General features: G+C 41.8%; 2 protein-coding genes across 2 annotated transcripts in view; one reads left to right on the top strand and one right to left on the bottom strand.

Moving 5' to 3' along the window:
• The window catches only part of WDR70 (WD repeat domain 70), a gene marked incomplete at both ends in the record, with an annotated part of 144152 nt that extends 143596 nt beyond the window's left edge, over window positions 1–556 (top strand). The window contains one exon of the mRNA XM_079548964.1: window positions 472–556. Within this exon, the coding sequence (XP_079405090.1) occupies window positions 472–556 (85 nt within the window). The remainder of the gene's footprint in view (window positions 1–471) is intronic.
• Window positions 557–25851: 25295 nt separating this feature from the next.
• On the bottom strand, window positions 25852–26334 carry GDNF (glial cell derived neurotrophic factor; the record flags this gene model as incomplete). Its single annotated transcript, XM_079548887.1, has 1 exon — window positions 25852–26334. Exon 1 carries the CDS (start codon window positions 26329–26331, stop codon window positions 25852–25854), a length of 480 nt encoding a protein of 159 aa, XP_079405013.1. The 5' UTR covers window positions 26332–26334.
• Window positions 26335–26918: the final 584 nt, after the last annotated feature.

The raw sequence follows: 26918 nt of genomic DNA, 5'->3' as shown, positions 1-26918 counted from the left end.
AGAAGCTGTTTTTTCATGCACAAACTAAGCCAGAAACCATGCTGTTCTGTTTTTGCTCACTGGCTCCTGTATCAAAATGGAGGTTTCTTTTTCTGAATGATGGCATCAGACCTGGAGCTTCGTTTTTCTAGCTTATAGTAAATTGACTTTTCTTCTTATCTATCATAATTTTACTTACGGAACACACAGACAATGATTATGAGCTGATGAGGATATACTTGCAGAAGATATGTGCTTATTACCTTGCTCTCCGTAGTTTGCCCAAGAGCTGTGCCTTCAGCTCGTCTTAGAAAGTCAGATGATAGGTTTGTTTTTTCTTTTTTTTTGAGAATGAAAACCAGCCAACTCTAGAATGTTTTATTTTTAAAGGATGTAATTGGTGTCTAATGTATGTCTAATACAGTTTCTGATAAATAATTATAGTCTAACTTAATATTTTTTTCTAATAATATTCTTCTTAATATTTTCTAGAACACAGCCAAAAACAGTTTTTGCAGAAGTGGAACCAGAAGATGATGAAACAGACAAGCCAGAATGGAAAAAACGTAAAATTTGAGCAATTTGGTGTAAAGAATGATAAAGAAGCATTTGAAATAAATTGTAGTCTTTATTTCTTTTTTTTGTGTAGTGGATCAAAATTTGAAAGCATAAATTACTTCATAAGTCTTGCTGCAGTAGGAAAGGAATTGTATTATAATGGATTGTCATATCACATATGAATTCTGTAATAAAGTAGTGTATGGTGCAAAGGAAAACTCTTCCCAATTTCTTATTTAATGTTTTGATTTAAGTAAAAAATATTCGTCTTTATAATTTTTAATAGAACTGTAGTGACTTCCTTATTTTGCCAAGTGCTTTTTTCTATTGAAACTTTACTAATGCTGTGTCACAACAGTGTTCAATGATTTTAAATATATAAATAAAATGTACTTTTTAATTTTACTAGTAAAGTCTAACGTTACCACAAATAAACCAAACTTACATTTTTATTTCTCATTTTTCACATTTATTAATGTGAAATAATCCACTAGAAAATATTTCTAGCGTTTATTCTTACATAAATTGCATCCCTGTTAGGTATGTGTAGTGTCCCACACTAGTGCTTTGTATGGCTTTCATTTTTCAAAAGTGTGAAATAGGAATAGACAACCATATGTTATGCTTCAATAAAAACATCGTAAATTGTTGCTTAGCTGATTTTTTTCAGGCCCTCCTATCTCTATTAGTTTGTATTGATTAGTACAGGATAAAGCTGAGCTGTGTTTTTATGGTGAGCTTTTTATATATTAATGTATGCAGATAGAGAGGTAGATATTGTTGTATGCCTGAATTATGTATACCTTAGCCCACACTCTCTGAAAACTGATGCTATCCTTTATAAAGTGTAGGGGGTTTTTAAGTGTGTGTTCAGCATTAACATAGAATTGCTGAATGTGAAGGACAGATTTAAAACTAATGTGCTTTAGAAAACCTGGGTTAGTTTTAGATGTTTATGCAGTAATATATAATACAGTAAGTATTGTGATTACAGTAGTATGGAAAATAACAAGTACTCTGCATTTCTACTAAGACACGGAGCAGTAGACATCATACAGAATCAAGCTTTCTTGATTATGAATAGATTGTGAAAGCGCAACCTAAGGCTATATTTAGCAAGCACTTCATCACCTTCCTAACTCAGAGCACGTGGTCCTGATATCGTCAGCGGAGCCTAGATATTTTTTAAAAAAGCATTGTTCTGCACCATGATTTCATTGTATGATTTTCGAGCTTATCTTTTTCTTGTATTATTTTTATGCATTAGAGAAAAGTAAGCTTGACCTCAAAGAGAATCATGAGCATTGGTGTAACATTCCCAAAAGGAAATATTTTCACTGCTTTCACTTGGTGTAGTGTTTTGATAATAGTGGAACCACATTAAATAATCCACAATTTGTCCTTGTCCCTTGTAAAAAATGCTTCAGTTCATATTTATCTAGAATAGCAAATAAATGCTTAGTTTACAGCTACAGATGTGATATGCAGAATTATGGGCTTAATACCTGGGTAAGCATTAAATGGAGGAGGAAAAAGAAGTTCCAGATGAAGAGCAGCTGTTGTTAGAGCTGCTAAAGGCCTTCCTGTGCAATGTTTCCCTCAGCAATTAAACAACATGGTTTCATTTAAGGCTATTTTAAATCTCTTTTTTTCAGATATATAATTTAATATATCTGAATATATATAATATAACTGAATATGTATAAGTACTAGAAGGTAAAATATTATCAATTTTTTTAAATAAAATGATGAATAAGATTTGTAAACGTTTGTAAAAGTATGTCTATGGTTTTAGAATGAGTACTAGCAGTTTAGCATTTATCTTGTTAGAACTTGTTTACTGAGGCAGTGTGGCTTAATAAGGAGCAAAGCTGGAGGGAGAGGTGGATGAGGAAAAATGCTGTAACAACTCTCTGAGCTTAAGGGGAGCTTCTCCTTTAATGTTATTTATTCAGATCAGCTATATCTTGTTTCCTAATTCTTAGAAGAATGAGTCCTGCAAATGATGTCTGTATAGAAGTGTGGTTAGAAGTTTTAAAACTAACATACTGTACTTATTCTTGTACTTTAATTCCTGGCTTGGTTTGTTTCCCTTAGTCCTTATATGGCATCTCTGCAGAATGTTCACCGACAAAACAAACGTTAAGGCATTTTTAAAAGCAGTTTTTCATAATGAACAGTTCAGTGATAATCTGGTGGGGAAGGAGATAGGAACACTCTAGTTGACCATACTTGGTATAACAAGCTGTGACTTTTTTGAGCTGTCCAAGGGAAAATACTAACATGATTAAATATTAGTACTGAAAGATGCAATTCTACATGTGAAATGGAACATGAAATACTACTTATATTTATTTTTATGAACCTAATTTTCTTTACCCAAGACTTAGGTCTCAGTCATTGCCAAGTTGTTATCTTGGTCTCCTCTGTGTCCATATTGAGTGTTAATGTAGCCAGAGACTAGACGGACTTTGGTTTTAATATTTCTGAAACAAGGGCTTTGTTTCCTTGCCTTTTTTCTTGCTTTCGTAGTGGATGTCCTTACAGAGATGCTTTCTCCAAACCTGAATATCTCTCTTCATATTCTGTGCAGCTTCTATGTGTTTCCTTACAGCATTTCCTACTCTTCTATTATTTATGCCAATGACTTACTCAGTACTGCTTGCCTGTCCATAGGGCAAGGATTTTTCTGTCTGGATCATTGCAGCCCACCAACAAGTGGACAGCCCAGATTCACATTCCCTGTTTGTATTGTTGCTGTTGCTCTCGAGTTCTTACACTCTCTCTGGTATTGCTTAAATGTCTTATTTGTAACAACTATTGCAACAGGTCAGGTGATTGCCAAGACTGAAATTGAGTGCTAGCACTTTCTGTCCCTGTCTGCCACTACTTTATTGTTGCTTGAATTTTTTTCTGCTCAGGTACTTCCTATGACCATTAACTGGAGATTGCGCTTGCTTCTCTCTTTGTGTGTGTGTGTGTGTGATTGTTAGAGAAAACTATGAATTTATGCCCAAAGGTCTCTGGCTCTTTGCTTTTGTTTACATGTCCAGTTTGGTGTTTCTTGTCATGCCTGCTTTTCTCTGTTAGGGCTGTAGAAGGGTATTTCTTATGGGAAGAAAAACTGTGAATCTTTAACCTATCAGTTCAATCTTTGCTGAACCCTGAGGAGTGTTTTGCAATGAATGGCACTATTGAGAATTGCCATCCTCATGGCTGGATCTTTGTCCATTTATTTCTTTGACCTCTGATGACTTTATGTGTATCCAACTTGAGACATCTGTAGCTCTCCATTTAATACTGAATCATTTGAAATTTGATGTCTTTATTGTGGCCTGTTGGTCACAACTGTATTGCAAAATCCCTCTCATGTTTCTTGGTCATGTTAAATGCCCAAGTATATTCTCCAGGCCTGCTCTTAGCCGTGGGAACTTACCGAAAGCCACACAGTTAGAATCATTAAAAATGAACAGACTAGAACTTCTTGAGGTTGTGTCCTCTGTTGTTGATCCCCAGGTTCTCATCTGTTGCACCAAATCATGAAATGTAAATGGAAATATATAAACAAAGAGTTAGAGAGTTGTACAGCAAAGATGTCCAGCTTGCCTGGCACTGAAGCATGGAATCATCTTGTTACATCAGTTTTTAAATTTGGAAAGATTTTAGATAATTTAAATACAATTTTAAGTATAATTTTGTATACAATATGTGCTTCCTCTGTCTTCTGTGACACCAGCAACTAATAGCTTCATAGAGTCTGTACAAACTGATATACAAGATATTTCCCTGTCTGTAGTAAATCATTCTAGTTGCAATACACTTTGGTTGTAAAGGCTTCCCATCCTGCATGGTGAGGTACTGGGGCATGCTGGCAGTCTCACACTTGGCACCAGTGTCCTATACTAAGGTCATCTCTTTAGAATCTCCATAATCTATGTATTTCTTGAGGGGCTTGGCACTTTTATATTTTCTAATGGCTGATAGTCAGGCAGCATGTTCATCTTACTCTGAGAGATTACCCAGAGGAAGATTGATGCAGGAGTCATAGCCAACATATTTTCAGTTGTTGTTTTAACCTTAGTTGTAATATGGTATTTCTGCAGGACTATTATATGTCACAACTAGTACTTAATACTTTTCGTAGTCTTTCAAAGATGTAATCCTTTAGGTGGGTGTTGGCCTTCTCTTGGTGTCATGGAATAATAGATGCAACAGATGCGGTAGACAAACTCAACTAGATGGGTCCTTGAGAAATTATGTGGACCATCTTTGACCCAAGACCAGTTCTGGCAAGTTTATTGGATCAGCTCTTTAAACATTCTCATAGTAGAGATTCTACAGTCTCCCTAAACAAGCTGCTCCAATGCTTCATTTTTCTTAGCAGCACAAAGTTTTCATAAACAGCTTGTAAAATTCCACTATTTTCTATCCCATTTCTAGCAGCCATGGAAGTCAGTGCATGATCTCTTTTGCAGCAGCTTTTTATTGTATTTGAGTTTTACTATCTTCTCCTATCCCCTCTTTTTTTCGTAGCTTTCCTTTAATGTGTCTGTTTTCTGACATCCCATTTCCTTGCTTTTCTCTGCCTTGTTCAGATTGTCCACATGCTACTTGAAGTGTATTGCTCACCACATATTCAGTATTTCAGATGAAGCTACTCTTTTTAGAACAGCTGAGTAAACAGGAAAAATGTTTGCATGTCTCATTACATATTCCTCTGCAGCTTGACGTTACTGATCTGTGTTCAGTTCATAATCCTCTCCCAGCCTCTAGAACCTCCTGCAGGGTTGCTGTCCAGCCAGTCTAGCATCTACATATGATTCTTACTTAAGTATTGCATTTAATCCTTTGTACAACGTTTAATTGCATTTTCTCAGAATATATCTCCATACTGTTAAGTTTGTTTTGAATTTTGTCTTGATCCCCAAGTATCTGCAGCTTTTTACAGCTTCCAGTTGTCAGGGGAATATAATTAATGTATTCTGTCCTTATTCAGCTGAAGAACTGAAATTGCTGGTTAGTGGCAGATCCATAAGATTTCCCATATGTATGAGAAGGAAATGTTTTCCTTAATAATGCTTTTCTTCAGTAATTTTCCTAAGGGTTCATAAGCTTCTAATAAGTCTGCTCAGAAATGTTTGGAAAAATAGCTGACTTTCCTAGAAAATTCCCTCATGTCCTTTGCTTTAAGGATTTCTTTATTGGCTCTGTCCCTTTGTGTCCAGCCGGAATCCTTCTGACTTGAGCAGTGTTTGATGTGGGAGACCTCAGCACATCCTTGTGCTCAGCATTTCAGTACTCCACATTCTGAACATATTTCCAGCATGTTCAGTTAGGTGCTTTGTTCTTGAATTCTCACTTCCTTTAATTTTCCTTCTGTTTAATTAAATAAATTAATTAAAAATAAGATCTACTATACTCTTATATGATCTATGAATTAGTAGTAGGGCTAACCATACGCCTTACGTGATAAGATGGGTGTGCATCAGCTGATTTACCACTCTAGGACTGAATTACAAAATTCACTCTGCCGAAAGCTGTGATACTGCCATAACATCTGTTGATGCCTTGCCAGTGGTGTTTGCGTTGCCCGTGCATTGAGTTCCCAAAATGTGATCAAGTTTCAAGCATAATTGAAGCAGCAGTGTTTCTTGTATGGCTTTCCTCTTCACCATTGGTTCTACCATTGGCCTCCAGAAATTTTTACTTAAAAATAATCATTTTTTGTCTTATTTTTCCCATCCAATACTAATGCTTGTCAAGATCACAAGAATTACATAGTGGCTGACTTTACATTCCCTCTAGAGTCAAATACTGTGGCTTAAGAATGTAGGTGAGTACATAGTGCTTACTGGAGGTCAGCCAGTTCTCAGTCCACCTCTCCATCCATGTCTTGCAAAATGTAAAAAATAATCCTATGTATACTGTAGAGTGAGGCAGCAATACTGGTCTCCTGGAAAAGAGCTAGGGGTGCTTACAGCTTCGTGCAACACAATATCTTCTCCATTGCCCCTCAAACTGTAGATATCATCTTATGCATCATAAGAGGGACAGTAAATGAGTGAGAAGAACACCTACTAGGAACTGTGCCTATCACAATTTTAATTGTACTCCTGTGGAGATTATTTCCTGAATAATACTCTTTTATTTTTCTGGCATCCTTCTTTGGCCCACATAAAACTGTAGGCATTAGTACAGCCTTTCTCTGCTGGTTGGGTGTATATTTTTCTCTTTGGTTTGCTTCCTTTGTTACTTGGTGGCATCTCTAGTGCAGTACAATCAAAATTCCCAGTGTTCATGCAAGAAAAGGGCTCCCACAGTAGGCATGAAGCTTGGGGTTTCACATATGATTCTAATAAAAGCTAAAAAACAAACTTCTGATTTTCTAACACTATGACTTGTGGCATCAGCAAGGTTGCTGCTCTGTGATGAAATTCGTGTGTAGCTTGCAACTGGCCCTTCAACTGAAATTACCTGACTAAGCAGAGGCGAACATCAGGAATCTTCCAAATAAAGAGGTCAGCATCTTCGAGAAAGCCTCTGCAAGCTGTTATCAACAGTGACCGTAAGTTGTCACAGCTTTTTCCAGTAAGATCACCTTGGTAATTCATATGATAATGCAATGTATATTATAATGTAAATATGTATTCTAATGAAGTCATTGAGTTGTTGACTAATAAAAATATAAATTTGTTGTGATAACGTTTTAGAGAAAATACGAAGTTTCCAGCTCACTAGTATAATATGTTCTGCTGTAATTTATTGATTTTGGTGTATCATCCAGGGAATTTGTAGCAAGTAAGTGTCTCTAGCCATGCCTCCATTGCTTAAGTCATCACAGAATTGGGTCAAAATTGTCATTGTTGTAAAGACACAGAGAAATATGATTCAGTCCTCAAAGGCACAATGTAGCAATCAATGGAAAACCAGTGGCATCCACAGACTAAGCAACTAAGTACCAATGATTCAGCAGTTTTTCAGGATAATGACATATCATGCAAACACAGTGTGAAATCTTGCAGAAGACTTGCAGAAGACTGAGAAACAGGTCTTGATGAATGGTAGGGTACAGAGATGAGTGGGAGGGGGTTGGTGGGATGCTGCAGGAATGAGGAGTTTACATCCGGTTTTATTTAATATTTTAAACGAACCCCTTTGAGATAATGAAATTAGCAGATGATGTGGATGAATACTGCAAACACCATTGAAAAAGGAGAGGCAGGAAATAACAAAAGGAGTCACCCTGACAAATGCAAGATAATACATCTGTAAAACATAGTAATTCAAAACACAGATTATTTTTTCCTATGTAATAGGAGGGCTCTCAGTTATACCAGAGCTGGTGGAAGGCAATTTGTGTTTCTGCATTTCCTCTGATATGGCACCAAAAAAATTAATGTGGAGCTTATGCCAAAATGATTGCTCCAAAGTCAGGAGCTTGAGTGACACCCAGACTGGGACTGTTGCGCGCTGTGCCTAGCTACCACTAATGAGAAAAAAAGTGATTGGAATAGTTCTCATCTGATAATCTCTTGGAAGACACAGCAGGAGGAGTCATCTTTTGTTAGCATCAGATGCTGATCATAGAATCATAGAAGGACTTGAGTCAGAAGGGACCTTAAAGCCCATCCAGTTCTATCCCTGTGCGATGGGCTGGTTGCTCCCCCCAGCTCAGGCTGCCCCAGGGCCTCATCGAACCCAGCCTTGAGCACCTCCAGGGATGGGGCACCACAGCTCTCTGGGCAGCAGTGCCAGCGCCTCACCGCCCTCTGAGTAAAAAACTTCCTACTAGTATCTAATTTAAATGTTTCCTCTTTTGTTTTAAAGCCATTCCTCCTTGGCCTATCACTATTAGTCTGCAGACTCAGCATGTCTACTGCAAGTTAAAGAGCTGCTTTCTGCTTACAGTTCTGCAAACTTAGCTTTACTCCTAGAAAGACAGCTCTGTCTAAAAAGAACCACAAACTGATGTACTCATGATGGTTGCACTTCGCATCCTTAAAATCCTGCTGATTTCAAGGGAAGTTTCAGGAAGATGAGAGACTTTTCATCATTTTCTTCCTTCCTCTAGTTAGGAAATTTTTGTACTGGAAGCTTTTCACTGTGTGAAAACATCTTTCAACATTTTGCCTTTTTTTTTCTTCTTTTTTTTCTTGCATGTAAGCAGCTACATAGAGGTTTCAAGAAAATATATGATAGGGAAAAAATAACTCTGATACTGAACTTTCCAGACCTTTATGAGAAGTCTCTATGTGATAAGATGGCAAGTTCTTCCTTATTCATGGATTTGCCAAACCCGCTTTGCTTAGGCCTTGGACCTCTGGTGCTTATTGGAGTTGGTGCTGAGGCAGCACCAGCATAGCTCCATTGCATGGGAAATTCTGCCTGCTGCATCAACACAGTGTCTGCTGTATTCTTGAATGCAAAGGCTTGACTCAAAGTTGTTCTGACATTCCCCTGTGTTATATTGGGAAAAGAAAGGATAAGAAAAGAGAACAGGAGAAAAGAGAAGAGAAAAAAGGGGAAGGGAAGGAAAAGGAAAAAAGGGAAAGGGAAAGGGAAAGGGAAAGGGAAAGGGAAAGGGAAAGGGAAAGGGAAAGGGAAAGGGAAAGGGAAAGGGAAAGGGAAAGGGAAAGGGAAAGGGAAAGAAAAGGAAAAGGGAAAGGGAAAGGGAAAGGGAAAGGGAAAGGGAAAGGGAAAGAAAAGGAAAAGGGAAAGGGAAAGGGAAAAGGAAAAGGAAAAAAAAGGGAAGGGGAAGGGAGAAGGGGAAAGGGAAGGGGAAAGGGGAAGGGGAAAGGGGACGGGGAAGGGAAGGGAATGGAAGAGAAGGGAAGGGAAGGGAAGGGAAGGGAAGGGAAGGGAAGGGAAGGGAAGGGAAGGGAAGGGAAGGGAAGGGAAGGGAAGGGAAGGGAAGGGAAGGGAAGGGAAGGGAAGGGAAGGGAAGGGAAAGGGAAAGGGAAAGGGAAAGGGAAAGGGAAAGGGAAAGGGAAAGGGAAAGGGAAAGGGAAAGGGAAAGGGAAAGGGAAAGGGAAAGGGAAAGGGAAAGGGAAAGGGAAAGGGAAAGGGAAAGGGAAAGGGAAAGGGAAAGGGAAAGGGAAAGGGAAAGGGAAAGGGAAAGGGAAAGGGAAAGGGAAAGAAAAGGAAAAGGGAAAAGGAAAAGGAAAAAAAAGGGAAGGGGAAGGGAGAAGGGGAAAGGGAAGGGGAAAGGGGACGGGGAAGGGAAGGGAATGGAAGAGAAGGGAAGGGAAGGGAAGGGAAGGGAAGGGAAGGGAAGGGAAGGGAAGGGAAGGGAAGGGAAGGGAAGGGAAGGGAAGGGAAGGGAAGGGAAGGGAAGGGAAGGGAAGGGAAGGGAAGGGAAGGGAAGGGAAGGGAAGGGAAGGGAAGGGAAGGGAAGGGAAGGGAAGGGAAGGGAAGGGAAGGGAAGGGAAGGGAAGGGAAGGGAAGGGAAGGGAAGGGAAGGGAAGGGAAGGGAAGGGAAGGGAAGGGAAGGGAAGGGAAGGGAAGGGAAGGGAAGGGAAGGGAAGGGAAGGGAAAGGGAAGAATAGAAAATCTGATAGTTCAAACTATGTCTTTCTTGCAGATTGATAGGTCACACACTAAAATAACAGGTCTGCTTTGTCATTTTTGTGATAAATATTTGCATACACATGTATGTATACACATGTATTGCTTCTTTTATTGACTTGATCTTTGAATTTTTTCTCAGAGTAGCATGCTGCGTATCTCAAGCAGTTCAGAGCCTTAACTGTGTGGATGAGCAGTTATTGTGGTGAACATCTACCACGATTATGAGTCAGTATATTAGGTGAAATTTAGAGGCCAACAAAGAACAAAATGTGGGTGTAGCTAACGAGAATAAGAGCTGAAAGGAGTAAAAGTGGAAGAACCCCTCGTAAGTATTTTAGTCTGAGAGATGTGACTCTCCGTCACCTCAGCTGATGTGTTACCATTGATGGTAACCCTCTGCAGGATGGAGCAAGGCACTGGAGCTCCCAACAGTTACAACATGAAAACAAAGAAGACAAAAATAAGAGAAAGCCTGACCGATATAGCACTGACAAGTACCTCCTTGGTGAAACTGGTGAACTGGGAGCCTGAGGCACCCACTTGCAGTTATCCTCATCTCTGAAGTTCAGTCTTGCAGGGCCCTGTTGCAATGGCAGTTTTTGGGAATCTTCCCTCAAGCAGTGGGGCTGGTGGATGGGTTCCCCATGCTCTTGATGGGTGCAGTTGAGTGTCTATGTGAGATACCTGTGTACCTCAGTCTGTAGTTATGAAGAAATAAATGAATAAACTTGCAAGGTTCCATAACGCCTTCTAAACATCTGTAATACTTCTAAGCATAAAATCATCCTGTAATATAAGGAAGATTGCAGAAGAAGGTTTTCAGTGAAGATGATAGCTGTTGCACTCCCAAATGTAGGGAGAGATTTTGCTCCTCACAAGGTGACAACCTTTTTGTTTGAGACCCTATAAAATGTCCATTTGTAGGATTCTTTTGTTAATTTTTTACTAGCTTTTAACTTCATGTTTACACTTAAAAATAAAAAAAGGAAAGCTTTATGTCTGGAAGTGAGATAAGTATCAAAGAGGTACATATCCTGTCTGCTTCTCCTGTCCTGCATACTGCCCTCCTCTAGTCTATGATTGAGCTTTAAATGGTTTTGTAAGTTGTTAAATGTTTTTTCTTTGGAAGAAATAGAGGTAATCCAATCAAATCCTACCAAGTATCCCTTCATTGCTTCCTGCCTTTCCTGTTCACTATTCTACAAGAATCCTAGTCCATGTCTGCAATGTTTAGGTTCTTTTATAATTCTCTTTAGGATCTTCTCAGAACAGAGATGGTATCTGCTCTGAGAGTCTAAATGGGAAAAACATCTACTGCTATGGGATTGAAGAAACAGAAATACAAGATGAAGAGAGTTAATCAAAGTCAGATTAGTGGCAGATCATGAATACAGTTCAGCTATTTCAGCATCCCTTCGGTGTCCTTACTGAGCTGTGCAGCTGGGAAGTCTGTTAACACAACTTTCTGAATGAAGGAAATACTCCTATCTCGTGGTTGTAAACCAACTTCTGTGGTTTTGTCTTAGAGCTGTGTAACTGCATCGTCAGCTGTTTGCTTGTCACAGCAATCTGCACACCGCAAAGGGTGGGCACATTGTGCTGCAGCTCCAGGTGAAATTGCTCCCTGGAGGTGCTCCAGAGCTGCACACTCTCTAATGCACCTTGTTATTGTCCAGTGGCATCGCAGCTCTGCTCGGTCCTAGTGCTCAGATCTGCAAGCAGCAGGAGAATAGCCTCAGGGACCTGGCTCTCTGCCACCCTAGCTCACAGTTGGTACTGCTCATTACTGAACAGATAGTCCTTTTAAATTAAAATCTTGGAATACAAAACGTAGGGCCCTCTGTCTTCAGGAATGAATGCGGGGGTGGCAATCCTGCAGGGTCCATGTTGCTATTGCCTTGCTATAGCAATGCCTTGCTGTTTCCCTTGTGCCTGTGGTACATGCCTGGGAGGGCAGCAGCTCCGCAGGGCTGCCTCCCATCCCCAGGCATGATCGGCATTCTCGCTGTGTCACTCAGCATTCCTGGATGGCTGGGCTTTGGTTTCATTTCTAATCTATAGGTTAAGTGGAATTTTTCACTCGGAGTTTCACAGTCCATTACCATTTGAAGAAATTTCATTGTTCTTTGCCACAATACCATTAGGAATAGGGTGGATGTTTCTGGGGGGAAGCTGCAACATCCAAGTTGCACACATTCAGTTCCAGCACCACGTGGTCTGTGTAACTCCTGCCAACAACATGATCAGAGGTGTGCCATGAGCACAGGGCAAAATGGAGCTCAGGAGCCAGTACCTTTGGTAATGGAAATGAGTGCTAAGGAGCTACTCTGATTTTGGCCAGGAGGATGTTGCCTCAGGTTTCAGTGTGTTTGTTTTTCCAGAAATTGTCACAAAGACACTAGTTTTATTTTAACCAGGTAGGAAGCTGGGCCAGAGTTCTGTCTGCAGGCTGTAGCACTGCGATGTGGAAGAAGTGAATCTGTGCCAACTCTGTGCCAGATAATCTGAGCATATCTCCGAGGTGAGCTTGTTGACTACACAAGCGATCAGGACTAATTGCCAGCTCTGCCGGCTGCACAGTGATGAAGGAGAGTGTGCAGCCAAATGTCCAGCATGGGGATGGGGATTATAAAGGCCGGGGATCACAAAAGAGGAGCTGGGTTTTCAACTCCTTCTGCATCCTCCTTAATAAAGTGCGTATGTTCAAGCCTTGCAGATACTGTCAGATCTTTTCTTTAGTCCACCAAAATCTTTTCAATAAATTCCTGCAGGCACAGGAACTTTTGAGTAATACGTGGAGATTCAGTGCTTTAAATGATTTAGAAGAAAGACACCATAGACATAACCAGGTATTTAAAGATAGGATTCTCACTGCCAGAGCATGCTTATGTAAAGATACCAGACAAAAGGCTTGAGAAAGGCAAGGCAGACCACTTGGGATTGTGAGGCTGCTTTGCATGTGAGTGCAGTGCTGAGGCATGGGGCACCTGCCTGGAGCCTGCCTGCACATTGCGCATGGGGTGCCCCAAACAGGAGCCCTGCCTTTTTTCTTCTTTCTAAAAAGTGGGGGATCCGTCTCAGGAATATAGAATTGCTACAGCCAGCACTTTTAAGCCACGTATTTATTTTTAATCTGGAATTTGTATCTACAAATGTCACTGAATGTGTCTGTGTTTGTGTGGTTGGGAATGGCCTACAATGCTTTTGCTGAAGCATGTATCAAAATAAGCCCTTGCCCCCAAATATTTCTACTTAAAAGGTGTACTTGTCAATATTTTCTCAAAGTGTAAGAATCAGACTCTTTTAACAAGCCAGGTGCCTTTACTTGAGCACAAGAGAGTTTGGAGTTTGAATTAAGGCTTTTATCACCTTACTGGTTTCTTAGGACTTAATTGCAGCTATTAAAAGAACTCAAGGTCCTATGCTGGTACATGAGAGCTGTGAGCACTGTTACAGTTCTGATGGCCAGCTAATGATGTGTCAAGATGATCAGGGAAGGCAGAAGACTTCAACATATTTTGAAAAGAGGGTTTGGTGGAATAAAAATAACACCTTGAGATTTGCATAAGGAAATAATTTTAAATGAAGAAAATAAAATAACCTTGAAAAAAGCATCTGGATATGTGACAGTTATTCACAGCTCATAATACACTGTGGTACTGTATGTTGTTCACTCATCAGCTAAAATTAGGTGGTTATGTAAGGAGACCACGGTGTGTATCTGAATAGTTACTGTATTGGGTTAATGATGTCACTCATCTTTATTGAGTCATTAGCTATTCTATGGGTTGGCCGGGAACAGTGTGAATTCAGTAGCCATGAAATCATAGCCAAGTTAAACTTTAGTGAAGTAAACACAACAGAGCTTTAACAAGGGAAAGCAAAACAGCTGCCAGCCAAAGGTGTCCTGCCCAGACTAGGCCCAGGTGACACTGCTGCCAACTGTTATTCCATGCAAAGTTTCAGGAAAGTGCCCTACTTCTCTTAGACTACAGGCAATGGAGATGCTAGAACGGATCTGTTGGTTTGGAGATCACATTTATTGATTCTAGCATTTGGAAATCTGTTACATTTGCACTGAGGTCCTATAGACAAGACAAGTCGTGGACTTTCTTGAATTGTGTCAATAAATACATGTATGCCAAAGCTCAAAGGGGAATTAAATTATTATCCACACATAACAGTGTTCCTTAGCTTTCAAACCAGACATAGTCCATATTGAAGATCCAATCATTCTTGTCACAAGTTTTTTATTTGATCACTCACATGATGCTCTGTATCTTCTTCATTCTTAGTGATATGAAGGCCATACATTTCTCCACCTGGTTTGCTGAGCCTTTTCCTTAAGCAACTGCCAGTTTTGTATTGGAATGACAGAGGAGGACATGAGGGAGGGGCCTGGATGCACAGACAAAGATTGGGTTCCTCAAGCTGAGTGCAGCCATGCAGCTTGGAACAATTGGCTGCTGCTTGTGCTCAGAATTCCAGTGTCCAGAACTGCAACGTTGCTGCTCAGGTGAGCACTGGGCCCTGCCAGCACATCCACAGCAGGTACTGCTTCAGAAGAACAACACCACTTCATGCCGATGGCCTCGAGGGCTGGTATCACAGGCCCTGATGAACAAACCTTCTGAAAGGAGGAAGCCTGGAGCAGTAGCAAAGAAAAGCCTGGTTGGTTTTCAGAGGGTTCCCAGCCCTGCAGCATCACCAGGCCTTTAAATGCCAGAAATGAACACTGTGAGTAACTTGGTCCCATGCCGGGCCTTGCTGCTTCCCTTTGAGGTCTGTGCTGATCATGGGCACAGCTTTGCTCCTCTCAACAAAAAGCAAAAGCTGTGCTTGAGAACTTGGTCTTTTCCTGGGCACTTTCTCTCCTCTTTGAAGTAACAGTTCCTATGCATTCCCTGTCAAGATCTCCAGGTCCCCACACTCCCTTTCTACTCACTTTTTACTCATTTCTTTTGTAATCCCGAATGCTGCTTGCTTCAGGAAAGCTTGCCTGAGATCGCACTGTACCCATTTATTTGCAATGAATGAGAGGCATTTTTCATTTTCCCTGTATTATTATTGCCAGATATTATGTGTACACTTTACAGCCATCTTGCAGAGGGAGCTGGCAAGTCTGCAGAGCTGATGTGTGTGGTGTCAGCAGCTGAAATGTGTTGCTTGCTGCCAAGACCCTGCTGGGTTCAGGAAATGTGCAGTTATTGCTCTCTCTAAGTTCTCAAAAAGATGGCTTTCTTTAGTTGGATAGAAGTAGTGATACTGCAGCCCAGCTCCAAGTACCTTTCTGCCTGTGGAGTGGTTTCAGCAGCTTTTGGGCAGTGCGGGGAGCCTGGAGCAAGCAATGCTTGGTCACACATTTATCCCACTTTTACGAAGTGCGTGACAATGAGATTAAAGCTGTACAACAAAACAGTATTAGGACTGGTTTTTTCTAATTATATTCATAGAGTCATAGAATCATTAATGTTGGAAAGACCTCTGAGGAAAGACCTCGTCTAGTCCAACTGCCTGCCCATCCCCACTGTGCCCACTAACAATGTCCCTTGGTGCCACAGCTCCATGTTCCTTGAACAGCTACAGGGACAGTGACTCCATCACCTCCCTGTGCAGCCAGTGCCAATGCATCATAACTCTTTCTCAGAATAAGTTTTTCCTAACATCTAAACTGAACCTCCCTCAGTGCAACTTGAGGCCTTTCTCTTTTGTACTATGACAGGGAGGTGATTGTCCCTCTCTACTCTGCTTCTGTGAGGCCCCAATTGCAGTACTGTGTCCAAGTCTGGAGCCCCAGATAAAAGAAATACAGCTGTTGGAGAGGGTTCAGAGAGCCACAAAGATGATCAGGGTACTGGAGAACCTCTCCTACAAAGACAGGCTGAGAGAACTGGACTTGTTCAGCTTGGAGGAAAGAAGGCTGCGGGGTGATCTCATTGCAGCCTTTCAGTAACTAAAGGGAGCCTACAGACAGGAGGGGAATCAACTCTTTGAAAGGGTAGATAACAGCAGGACAAGGGGAAATGGTTTTAAGTTGAGGGAGGGAAGCTTTAGGCTGGATGTCAGGGGGAAATTCTTTACTATGGGAGTGGTGAGGTGCTGGAACAGGCTGCCCAGAGAGGTTGTGGATGCCCTGTCCCTGGAGGTGTCAAGGCCAGGTGGGATGGGGCCCTGGGCAGCCTGATCTAGTATTAAACGTGGAAGTTGGTGGCCCTGCCTGTGGCAGGAGTGTTAAAGCTTCATGATCCTTGATGTCCCTTCCAACCCGGACCATTCTGTGATTGTCTGTAGACCTGTGAGAAGACGCCAAAGGCCAACCCCCCACCTCATTACAGCCTTCCTTCTGGTAGTTGTAGAGAGAGATAAGAACTTCTCTGAGCTTCCTCTTCTCAAGACTGAACAACCCCAGTTCCCTCAGCTGCTCTTGATTAGACTTGTTTTTCAGACCCTTCAAAGATTTGCTGCCCTTCATTAGACATGCACAATGATGATGTGGAGGCTTTGTCTTCAGCAGGATTGTTCTGTCATGGTGTGCCAACAGATAGCAGTAGCTTTCTTCTGCTTTATTTCATCTTGCTCCAGAAAGTATGAGTACACACGTGCTAATTAGCATTCATTAACTGGCTGATAACAGGTGAACACAACCTACTTGTGGACCAACATAAGACTAAAAGATGGCATTTTTTACTAGTAGAAGGGACTCCAAACCCTTTATTTAATTCAACATTACATCAGAAGATATCACAGCATGGCCACCACAAGGCCAGGCATGGAATCATAGAATCATCAGCCATGCAAATCATAAACATGAAGCAATATGAATTTGGCAGACAGGCCTTGTTCTGGAGCTGTCTGTAAGCAGCAGTGAAGGTACACTGCCTGTGTCATACCCAGACGCTGATCTGTGTCCACAGGTAGTGTTCCTGAGGTGCTGCCAGAGGGTCGTGGGCCAGCTACTGGCAGCCCAGGAGCGACTGTGGCCTCCAGTATTCTGGACGTGGTGTGTGGGCAGAAGATATGGCTGAAAGTCTCTTCCTAAACCTGCTGGGATATTTCAGTGCATCAGAGCCAGAGTGCTCTTCCTCTGCTTTGCCACTAATACTGATGCGTGGCACAGCTCCAGAATAGGGCTGCAGTTCCCCACCACCATGGCAATTGGAAGTCAGCTTTTCCTGGTGGAGAAGCAAGTTACCAAGCCTAAAAACTGTAAGAAAACCAGTCAGACTTCTTCTTTTTAAGACACAGAAGTATGGCTCTCAATGCCATGGAGCAGAGCTGGAGAAGAGCTGTTCCTCGGGCCTGACACCATCACACATAGTGAGCTCTCACTGCTGTGTATGGCTTGTGTAAGGGAATGGATGTAAAGATCAGCACATCAGTTGGGCCATTTCCAGTGTGTGAGAAATTATAAAGTCAAAGCACTAAAAAGTGAAAAAGAGGCTCTGTTTAAAAAAAAAAACACACACACTATTTCTTGGGGAAAAAACAGCCATAAATGTCATCAACAGCCTAGAGAAAAGAAAGGCAATAGTACCAAATGATGAGTGGGACTAAGGGGGATGTGTGTTACAGAAAGCAGGTCTCTCTTTCATAAGGAGCAACGTTTGACAGTTTGAGAAGAGCTGACAATAAAACACATGATTAAATGAGCGCCAGAGAGCAGACTTAGCCATAAAACTATACATTTAGTGGCTGTCCCAGCTAAGCCATAGCAGTATTTATTGAGTTATAACACTGGAAGGGATGAATAAACATGACTGAGACCATGTGGGCTCAGAGGGATTACCTTTGTTTTTAAGAGAGGCTTTACCATATTTGCTCAAAAGTCTTCACATGGTGTAATTTTAAAGTACACTTCTGAACCTATAGTTAGACAGTGTCAGAGAAGATAAAGGAGATTTATGATTTATCACAAGATGGGTAAACCAAACCAATACAGGAGACTTTCAAAGAACTTCCTTGTCCTAGATGAAATAGGATCACTGTTCCCAGGTTCTCTGATTCCCTCTGATTCTGGGCTCTCCCTGTTTTCTATTTATCCTTCAGGAGATGCAGATGTGGAAAAAAAATTAGGCTTTTCATTATTTCACCTTATGCAAAAAAAAAAAAAACAAAAAAAACCCAACAAACCAAAAACAAACATCACTGATGTTACATAGGGAAAACCTATGGGAAGGGAGGGAACTGTTTGCAGTAAGCATAGCCACTATCGCATCTATTTCAAAAGAACAGTCAAAAATTTAATGGGATTGGCTGGGATAAAGCTATTTCCCCAGAGCAGCTAGCCAAAGAGATATCAGGACTCAGAGCTGCTTCAGTGGTTCGTAGGAACTCATAATGTACAGGCTCACAGTCAAATATAAATTGCAGAACTCCTACTGAAACATATGCTCATTGTCCTATAATAACAACATATTACCAACACTAAGAAATCAGCCTAATGTATTACCAAGAGTTTCTTAATAGACTGATGGAATGGATTCCAATTTTTTGGAGTTTTTTATAGGTTTCCAAATTTTGTTCCACCAGTTGTCAGAATGAGAAAGGGAGGTTTTCATACTCCTCGCAAAAATGCCTTGTTATTGCTGACTTGCTGTAGGTTTTTAAATGAGATTCCCATTTGCAGCTGAAATGAAACCAGATATGCCTGATAGGAAAAGGTTTGCTGTTAACGGAATTTGAGCTCTAATATAAACATCAGAAAATACTGCTGTGGGACATTCTCCAGATCTACCCAAACATCTGCCCCTTAGGTCATCTCTACTACTTCACATTGGTAGGCACCCAGTCCACATGGGGTCATCAAGAACTTTCTTTCTGGGGTACATTTCTGCATTTACCCTCTTGTTACCTGGCCTGGCAGAAATACTCCCACTGGTCATCACAGGTAGGAGAGATGGCCTGTGCCACATTTCTTTGGTCCCAAAACCCACTGTTTGCAGCAGTATTTGGCTACTGTTGTCTGGCCTTGGCTACTGCCATGTCCTTTCCTCCTGTCACTGCTGTTTTCAGGAAAAGCCATCTTGTTGCTGATGATCTTTTTTGATTCAAGGCAGTCCTCTTGGTAGCTCACAAAAGATCCCTTTAATTAACTTTCTGTGGGCAACAAGATGCAAGATTCATCCTTGTGTAATCTAGTTGCCTCAAACTTGGAGACTTGAACTCTTCATATGTGCAGATCTCTGGGCACTGAGTGTTGTACAGCAGCATAGCCCTGGGGCAATGCCTTCTCCTTCTCCCCAGCTACTGCTTACAATGGTTTCACAGCAGCAGTCTTGTTTCAGCTGCTGGAGGGTATCATATATCAACTGACACAACTGGAGTTAGGTTCAGACTTGATATTTGGCAAAATATTAGGTGTTAAATGAAGGAGATTCCCAAAAGTATTCAAAAAGCTCCCTCTGAAGACATGCACCTGATGAATTCCGCATCCGGCACCTGAAAGGAATTATTGCAAAAAGAATGGAAAACAAAAAAGAAAATATCAGTGTGCCTTTGTGAATATCCAGGGTTTGCCGCCGTGTGGAATCCTGATGGGAGCATCCCATCCTTTCCCCCAGGAGGTACATGGACTAATTGCAAGAGGGAAGGTAGGAGGGCTCCTTGGACTGGAGACAGGACACAGGAATGGGTGGGAAACCAGAGAAAGAGAGCTTTTACATCAGCAGGGAGGAGCTTGCTCATACTGCACAGAATTAAATTGCCCCAAAGGATAAATTCACCAAAGAAGATATTGGTGTCTTCCCAGTGAAAGATGGACCTGTGGAGATCTGTTAGGCACTGATAAACATCTGGCTCAGGATGTTTCTGACCTGCAAATTTTTGGAAGCAGGACGGGCTTTCCATAGAAAAAAGGGCTTGGAATCCACATTTCTGTTCTGTTCTTTCATTTCCCAGCTGAGTGACAGAGCTAGAGATTGGGCACTAGGAGATCCCAGCCTTGTCCTGGGTATACAACCACCTGCCAGTTTGGTCTGCAGGAAAGGAACCCCTGAATCTTTTCATATTTGGAGTTACCCAAAGTTTAACTCCAAGTTGTGGTTTTTGTTTTTTTTTTTTTTTTGTTTGGTTGGTTTTGTTTTTTGTTTGTTTATTTTTTAAGGAAAAATTTCAGGTCCACATTAAAACCACTATTAAAAACAATACCAAGTTCTAGCAAGGAGTGCCTGCTTACCCACGCTGTATCTCAGATGGGAATGATTTTAACCTGAAATAAGGGAATATTTCAACATGTTTACAGCACCTGTGGGGCCAGAGATTAATGTGGGAGAGATGAGACAGCAAAGAAAGAGAAAGCTGTGTAAGAGCAGCAACGAAGAGGGAATTAGCAGCGCTGCAACAGCACAGTGAAAGGTCTTGAAACAGTGGAAATCCCAGTGTGCATGAAACAAGTTGAGTACAAATTAGTAAACAAAACAGGGAGGAGCAGAAACAAAAAGATTAGGGGTATTATACCAAGATACAATCTTGTATCATAATGTGAATGCTGCCAGCAAATGCAACAGCTTTGATGCACTTATTTACATTCCTGTGAAACACAAGTAATTCTGTGTCAGCCAAGGAAGCAGCCAAGGCAGTTGTCAATGGCTTTAGCCTTCCCAGAGCACTCAGGGATGAGGTGGGCAGGCCAGCTGCAAAGCAGAAGAGTTTCTGCTGGTGAGGGAGAAGGGAATGAAATGCTGCAGTTATCAGTGAAAAATCAAGTGATGACACCTTGAGAGCTGGATGTCTCTGGGTCAGGAGAGTTCCTGGGCCGGGCTTGTTCAGCTCTAGATTTCTTGATCTGGCTGCTGCTGTGGCTCTTCTGTGAGCTGGTAGTATTAATACTGCTGGAATATAAGGTTTGTTTAGCTATCTTTATTGGCCTGTGCATATACATACTATATAATTTATGGTACTATTAGTAGTTCAGTCCTGCAGCATTTGCTGTAGAAAATCTCCAGTGAAGCCAGTGAGAGATTTCGCTAGGGTGAGGAGTGCAGGCCTGGCCTCTGCTTAGCCTTTTCTCTTTCCATTGCAACACAATTAACCTTTTCATCAGAAAAGGACTGTTCCAAATAAGCAAACCTCTCAGTGTGTACTACTGAGCCATCTGAAGCTGTCTCTTGCCCTGGAACAAAACATCTTTGTTCCAGCCACACATGACATTTGAAGACCTATTTATACAATGTGTCAGCTCCATTTGTTTTCTTCATCCTGATATTTTCCTCTGTGTTTTTGCCTAGCCATCCAGACTGCAAGGATTGAGGTTGTTGCTAGTTCCCTCCTGCCCTGCCTTTGGCCTGTCTCCCCTTTTGTGGACAGAGGTGAAACAATCCAGAATCAAACAGAGCTTTGCCTAGCTCATCCTGTCTGCACCGACACTGGTGCTACTGGCCATCTTGGGCAGAGAGCACTGAGAGCTTGCAGCAGGACTGGATATGACTGCAGTTTCTCTCACACCATTCTGCCCATGGGTAGCTTATGGAGCTTATGCTGCTGCAGGGACCAAGTTGTATTGTTCATATATGTCACCCTCCAAAGTACCTGCATTTCCCATTCAGTTCATTTATGTCCAAAACTTATGGTCTTAGCTATGGAGTTTGGGCCTGCATGCAGTAAATGGAGTATTGGTACAACTCTCCCCTGATATAAACAATTCCTAGCTCAAGACTTTTCTCCTCTTTGCAGAACAGAACTGGTAATGCTTTCTCTGCTTTAAAAGCAGCAAAATAACATCTCTCCTGGAGCTGGCACTACCTAGTGACAAATGATAGCTTAAGTCCTTTTTGCAGTTCTTTACACAACCTGCTGGCTGAAGGTTTCAGGCTGCTTCGATGCATGTAGGGTGCCAGAGAAATACAGCAATCCCTTACATAAAGGAAAGGGAAGCTGGCAGCACCAACATTGGTAAGCTTGGGGCTGTAAAGGCAAAACCTCATCTGCACTCACTGGTATTATCTCCACTGGAAAGTTAGGGGAAAGAGAATGAAACAGCTCTGTGCAAGCAAGCCTGCTCCTGCCAGCTATTGCACAGCCTGTTAAAGACTTTGATGAGACAGAGAAGGACTTTATGTCTCACCTTGTGCTTCCCTATTCTCATGGGAGGAGATGGGAGTTTTGGGCTACAAGGTGGGAGATTCATCATCAGAGCATCTTGCCATTGTGTTTGACACTCCCTCCAGCTCTTGGGAACGCATATCTCCACAAAACATGAAGCTGCAGGTCGTTTTCATGTAAAATGCCTCATGTCAGCCAACAACATTTGTGCCCTGTAGACAGGGTTTTGCTGCAAGGCACAGAGGCATGCAAGGAGTAATGCTCCTAGCTCCATGTGCTTGAAGTGCCATTGCAATGCTTGTGAGCTCTGCTTTGCATTCCAGCAGCTGGGCTGGAGATGCGTGCACAGCTCCACTCAGCACAAATGAAACCAAGGCATTCACATGCTGTGCATTAAGCGAGCATTTGATCTGCAGTGAGTCCTGGAAGCCTCCTGCTCACTGGCTTGCTGCTTGGATACTCCCTCTTCCTCTCCTCAGCAGTTTCGAGAAGTGCATAGAGCCTGGTGTCAAAACCTGAAATTGCATGTGTTTATTGACTCTTTGATGGGAACTACAGCACTTAAACAGTTGAGAAAGTGTTGCTGGCCACAGCCACAAAACCTTTCCTCATCTTTTCCATGATAGTGGTGGAAAAGTAAAATTCAAGTGGTATTTTCCTATTTAAAGAAGGAAAAATGACTGCCAAAGCGGATGGAACTTAGTCCAACTGATGCAATGACTAGGTTAGAAAAGCAAAATGTGTATTTCCCAAGAGCAGGAGCTGCAGCTGTGCATTGCCAAGACCATCATGAAGATACCACAGCCTGGTGTGGGCAAAGGAGAACATGGATAACACCAGGCTTCAAGCCTGCCACCCTGTATTACTATGCCGTATATTTTGGAGTCACAGCACTCACATCACCCACTAGTGTTATGTTTTACTATGAATCATAGAATCATTTGAATTGGTAGGGACCTTTAAAGATTATCTAGTTTAGCCTTGCAATGAACAAGGACATCCACAGCTAGATCAGATCCACTGCAGATCCACTGCTCAGAGCCTTGCCCAGTCTGACCTTGAATGTCTCAAGGGACAAGGCATATATCATACCTTAGGGTAACCCATTCCAGAAGCTACAGTCACCTCTGACCCACACGAAAAGTGGATGCTCCTTAGCAGAAAGAACTTGATGTTTCTCCAGTGCTTCCCTACACAGGCTGGGGACTTGCAGTACTGTAACCTGGAAGTGGTACAATGGGGAAGAAGTGCAAGCAACAACCAAGTAACAATAGAAATGAGTTTATTTTGTAAAAAGTTATAAAATGAATATTGTACAAAAATAAAGTCTGTAGAGAACTTTGGTTGATTAACACAAATGACTGAGACATAAATCGCAGGTGAAGTAAAAAACTCCAGAGAAGCACACTCCTGTTTTCAATAAGGTCTAAAAAGAAAACCAAAAAAAAAAAATCACAAACTTTACCCTTTTGTATTTTGAACGTAGTGATTTGCTGCTCAGAAAAGTGCTGAGCAACGGAGCTGTGCATGCCCCGAGCACTGCTTCCAGCTCTGTGCCAGCAGCGAGCGCCCCTTGGCTCGCAGGTGCTTCTGGTAGCATCTCAGCCGTGCCCTGCCCTGCACAGGGTGAGGTGTCCCCATGGCCTTGCAAAAAGAGCCCGCAGGTGAGCTCTGCGCAGCCAACCTCAGCCCGAGGAAGCAGTGGCAGTCGGTGCTGAGTTACATCTTGTACGCGTAGTACAAATTTCTAGGTGTGTTCTGGACTTTTCTGACCGCTAGACCCTTCTTTTGGGGTGCTCCGAGGTGTCCCCGTGGCCTTGCAAAAGCCCACAGGTGGGCTCTGCATGGCCGACCTCAGCCCAGGGAAGCAGCAGCGGTCGGTGCTGTTTTGCTTCATACACGCGGTACAACTTTCTAGGTGTGTTCTGGACCTTTTTGACCACTAGACCCTTCTTTTGTGGTGCTCCGAGGGGCCCAGGGCAGAACAAGTGAGGAGAGCTATTGCATGTGTGAGATAAAAGGTTGGACCATCGCTTCTGCTTTCAATGGGGATTTTTTTCTTTCTGTTGTTTTTTCTTTTTTGTGGGAGTTGATGCTTCACCGATTGTCAGGTATGTCTAGAGACCTGCACTGCAGCTCCCTCAGGAAAATAGTCTCCCGAACAGGAGAGCAGCAGTTAAGAACGCCCTTGCTGTACAGCCTCCCTTGCTGTAAGGAAACTCAGACTGCTCTGCTGCGTGGGTATGATCCTGTAATATTTCAGCAAATTATACAAAACTCTTTGGTTATTTAACACAATCGTTTACCTGAAGGCTACATTAAATCCAGGGCTAACTAATAAGAGGGATTTAACCTTTTCTACATGGAAATATGGAAGGAAAAGCTTAAATAACTACAAGAAATTATAAGGCTAAATGTGATTAATTTCCATTTGTCAATAGTTATATGAGGTCAGTTGGCAAAAAGTGTGAGAAAAAAAAAATTGTGGCTACATTTTAAATATGACTAGAATTAGTTTGTCTAACAAATGGCTAATGCTGAGCCAAGTGCTGTGACCCTCACTCATGTGGAGCTGTGTTCACTCCTGCATAGGTATGACCACAATCATCTCCAGAAGTATTACAGACCATAAGGAAGGGCTACAGACTTCGGCACTACATTTTGTGAACATAATCAGGTTTTTGTTTAAAAGCAAAAAAGGTAAAGTAAGTGATTTTTTGCATTCAAGTTAACACCTTCAACAGCATGGACCGTTGTTCCCAACTTATTTGTCTCTCCATATCTTCCAAGCACCTTCTACTTTGGCACCTTTGAAAAAAAACTTTAATAAATAAGGAAAGAAGACTCATTACTGACTGTAATAAATAACAATAACTTAATCTTAATAAATATCTTCTGTATATTTATGTCTCTGAATGGATGCATTGCATCAAGTAGTCTCTGCTCACTCACAATGACCAAATATAAATGTAGCTACGCAAGTGACATTAGTCCTTTGTAAACCAAAAGAAACACAATTTGTGTATGCCAGGCTTATTTCACGTACTATGCTAGGAAGAAGTGCTTAAAAACTCAATTTGTTTTCATAGGTAGCAGAATGAAATCCTACACTTATTTTGAAGAAACGTGAGATGGAAATAACCAAACTTAACCAGTAAGTGGAACCGATTTGCTTTGTACTGACAGTGGTCCTACAGAACTTGAGCCTGGGAATTTTGACTTTTGCCTGGTAACATCTTACATAGAATATTAACCTTATGACAATTTAGAAGTTCTCTTAAGTGCTGAAGAACCAATCTTCAGTGACCAACAGCACAACGTGTCTTTGGGTAGAGCTGAGGACACAGGCTCAGCTTCCTGGTGCAAGTGGGGACAACCCCACAGCAACACAGTACTGCAGGCCTGTGTTTTTAAGCACGTTCCTCATGGATGCAAGTCTCACTTGTGGTGGACCATGTCAAGTGGGAGAGGGAGTATGCCATCCAGCTGCTGGCATCCCCACCTAAGCTTTTATTTACTTTCCTGTAGGACTTCAAAAACCTCCATCTCTTAGGCCATCTCGCACCCCTAGGCTTCCTCGCTCCTCGTTCCGCATTCTTGGTCCTTTTTTTTTTTCTGTTCTGAGCAGACACATCCCCGGGAACCTTGGTCCCTCTCTTTTCATCATCGCAGGAATGCAAAACTGGAGCCGCCTCCAGCGCACAAGAGTCAGACACAGCCACACCTTTTTGCGGAATGTTTTTTCAGTATATGGTAAACCAGGTTATCATCCAAAAAGGACAGGTCATCGTCAAAGGCTGTGGGTCTGCAGCAAGCTTGCCTCACTTTGTCATTGACTAGTTTTTTCTTTCTGGTTAAGTTTTTCAAAATTTTGTCATACGTGGTCTCAACTGCATCACAAGATCCACTGCAATACCGAAAGATGAGCTCTTCTTTGGTTTCATATCCCAAATCCAAGTCAGTCACATTTAAATGTATTTCTGTTAAGACACATCCCCGATTTTTGCCCTTTTGGTTCCTCCTTCCCTTTTTGCTGGAATTCTCTACATTTGTGGCTGCACTTTGCCGGTTCCTCTCCCGCCTAGAAAAAATTGGAGTCTGTTTATCTGGCGATCTCCTCAGTCTCTTAATAGTGGCTTGAATAAAGTCCACTACCTCATCGAACTGATCTGGGTAATCCTCTGGCATATTAGCTGTTTGAGGAAGAAAGAAAATGTTTTGTAACATGTCAGCTGTCACAAAAGTTTGTGGTTCAAAAACACAAGACACATGCAAGCTGCCCTGCCCATTGCTTCAGACACCCTAAAACCAGCACAATCAGAAATCATAACTGAAACTCATTTGAGGGAAAATAAATGAGATTTGTATGTATCTCTGTAGGCGCTGCTTATGCTTGGTAGCACTCCAGCACATCTGTCAGTATTGAATGAACCCTGTCAAAAACGATGGGAACAAAAGCACATCATGATGCAAGTATTAGTTAATGGGTGGATAAAACTACGTTAGGGGAGGTTACACAGCTCTTCCTAGCAAAGCAGAAAAAGGATGAGGTTTCTTTGATGCAGTTTTGTGATTGTAATTGTTAAATGTTGTCTTTTCACATCAGCATTGGTTTGTATTGTCGAAAACCTCACCTATCAATAAGGTTTTTGAGCAGGACAGAAGGAGGAGTTTCCCAGGGTGCCAGGCTGAGCTGTTATTCCTGGCTGAATGCCTACTTTTTAATGCTTTTAGGGGATAATTATTGTCAGTTTTTGAAAATGATCTCCTGGAAC

The sequence above is a fragment of the Tetrao urogallus genome (genome assembly GCF_951394365.1).
Source record: "Tetrao urogallus genome assembly, chromosome: Z".
Lineage (NCBI taxonomy): Eukaryota > Metazoa > Chordata > Aves > Galliformes > Phasianidae > Tetrao > Tetrao urogallus.
Note: the sequence above shows the minus strand (reverse complement) of the source record. Positions and strands in the feature narration are given on the sequence as shown.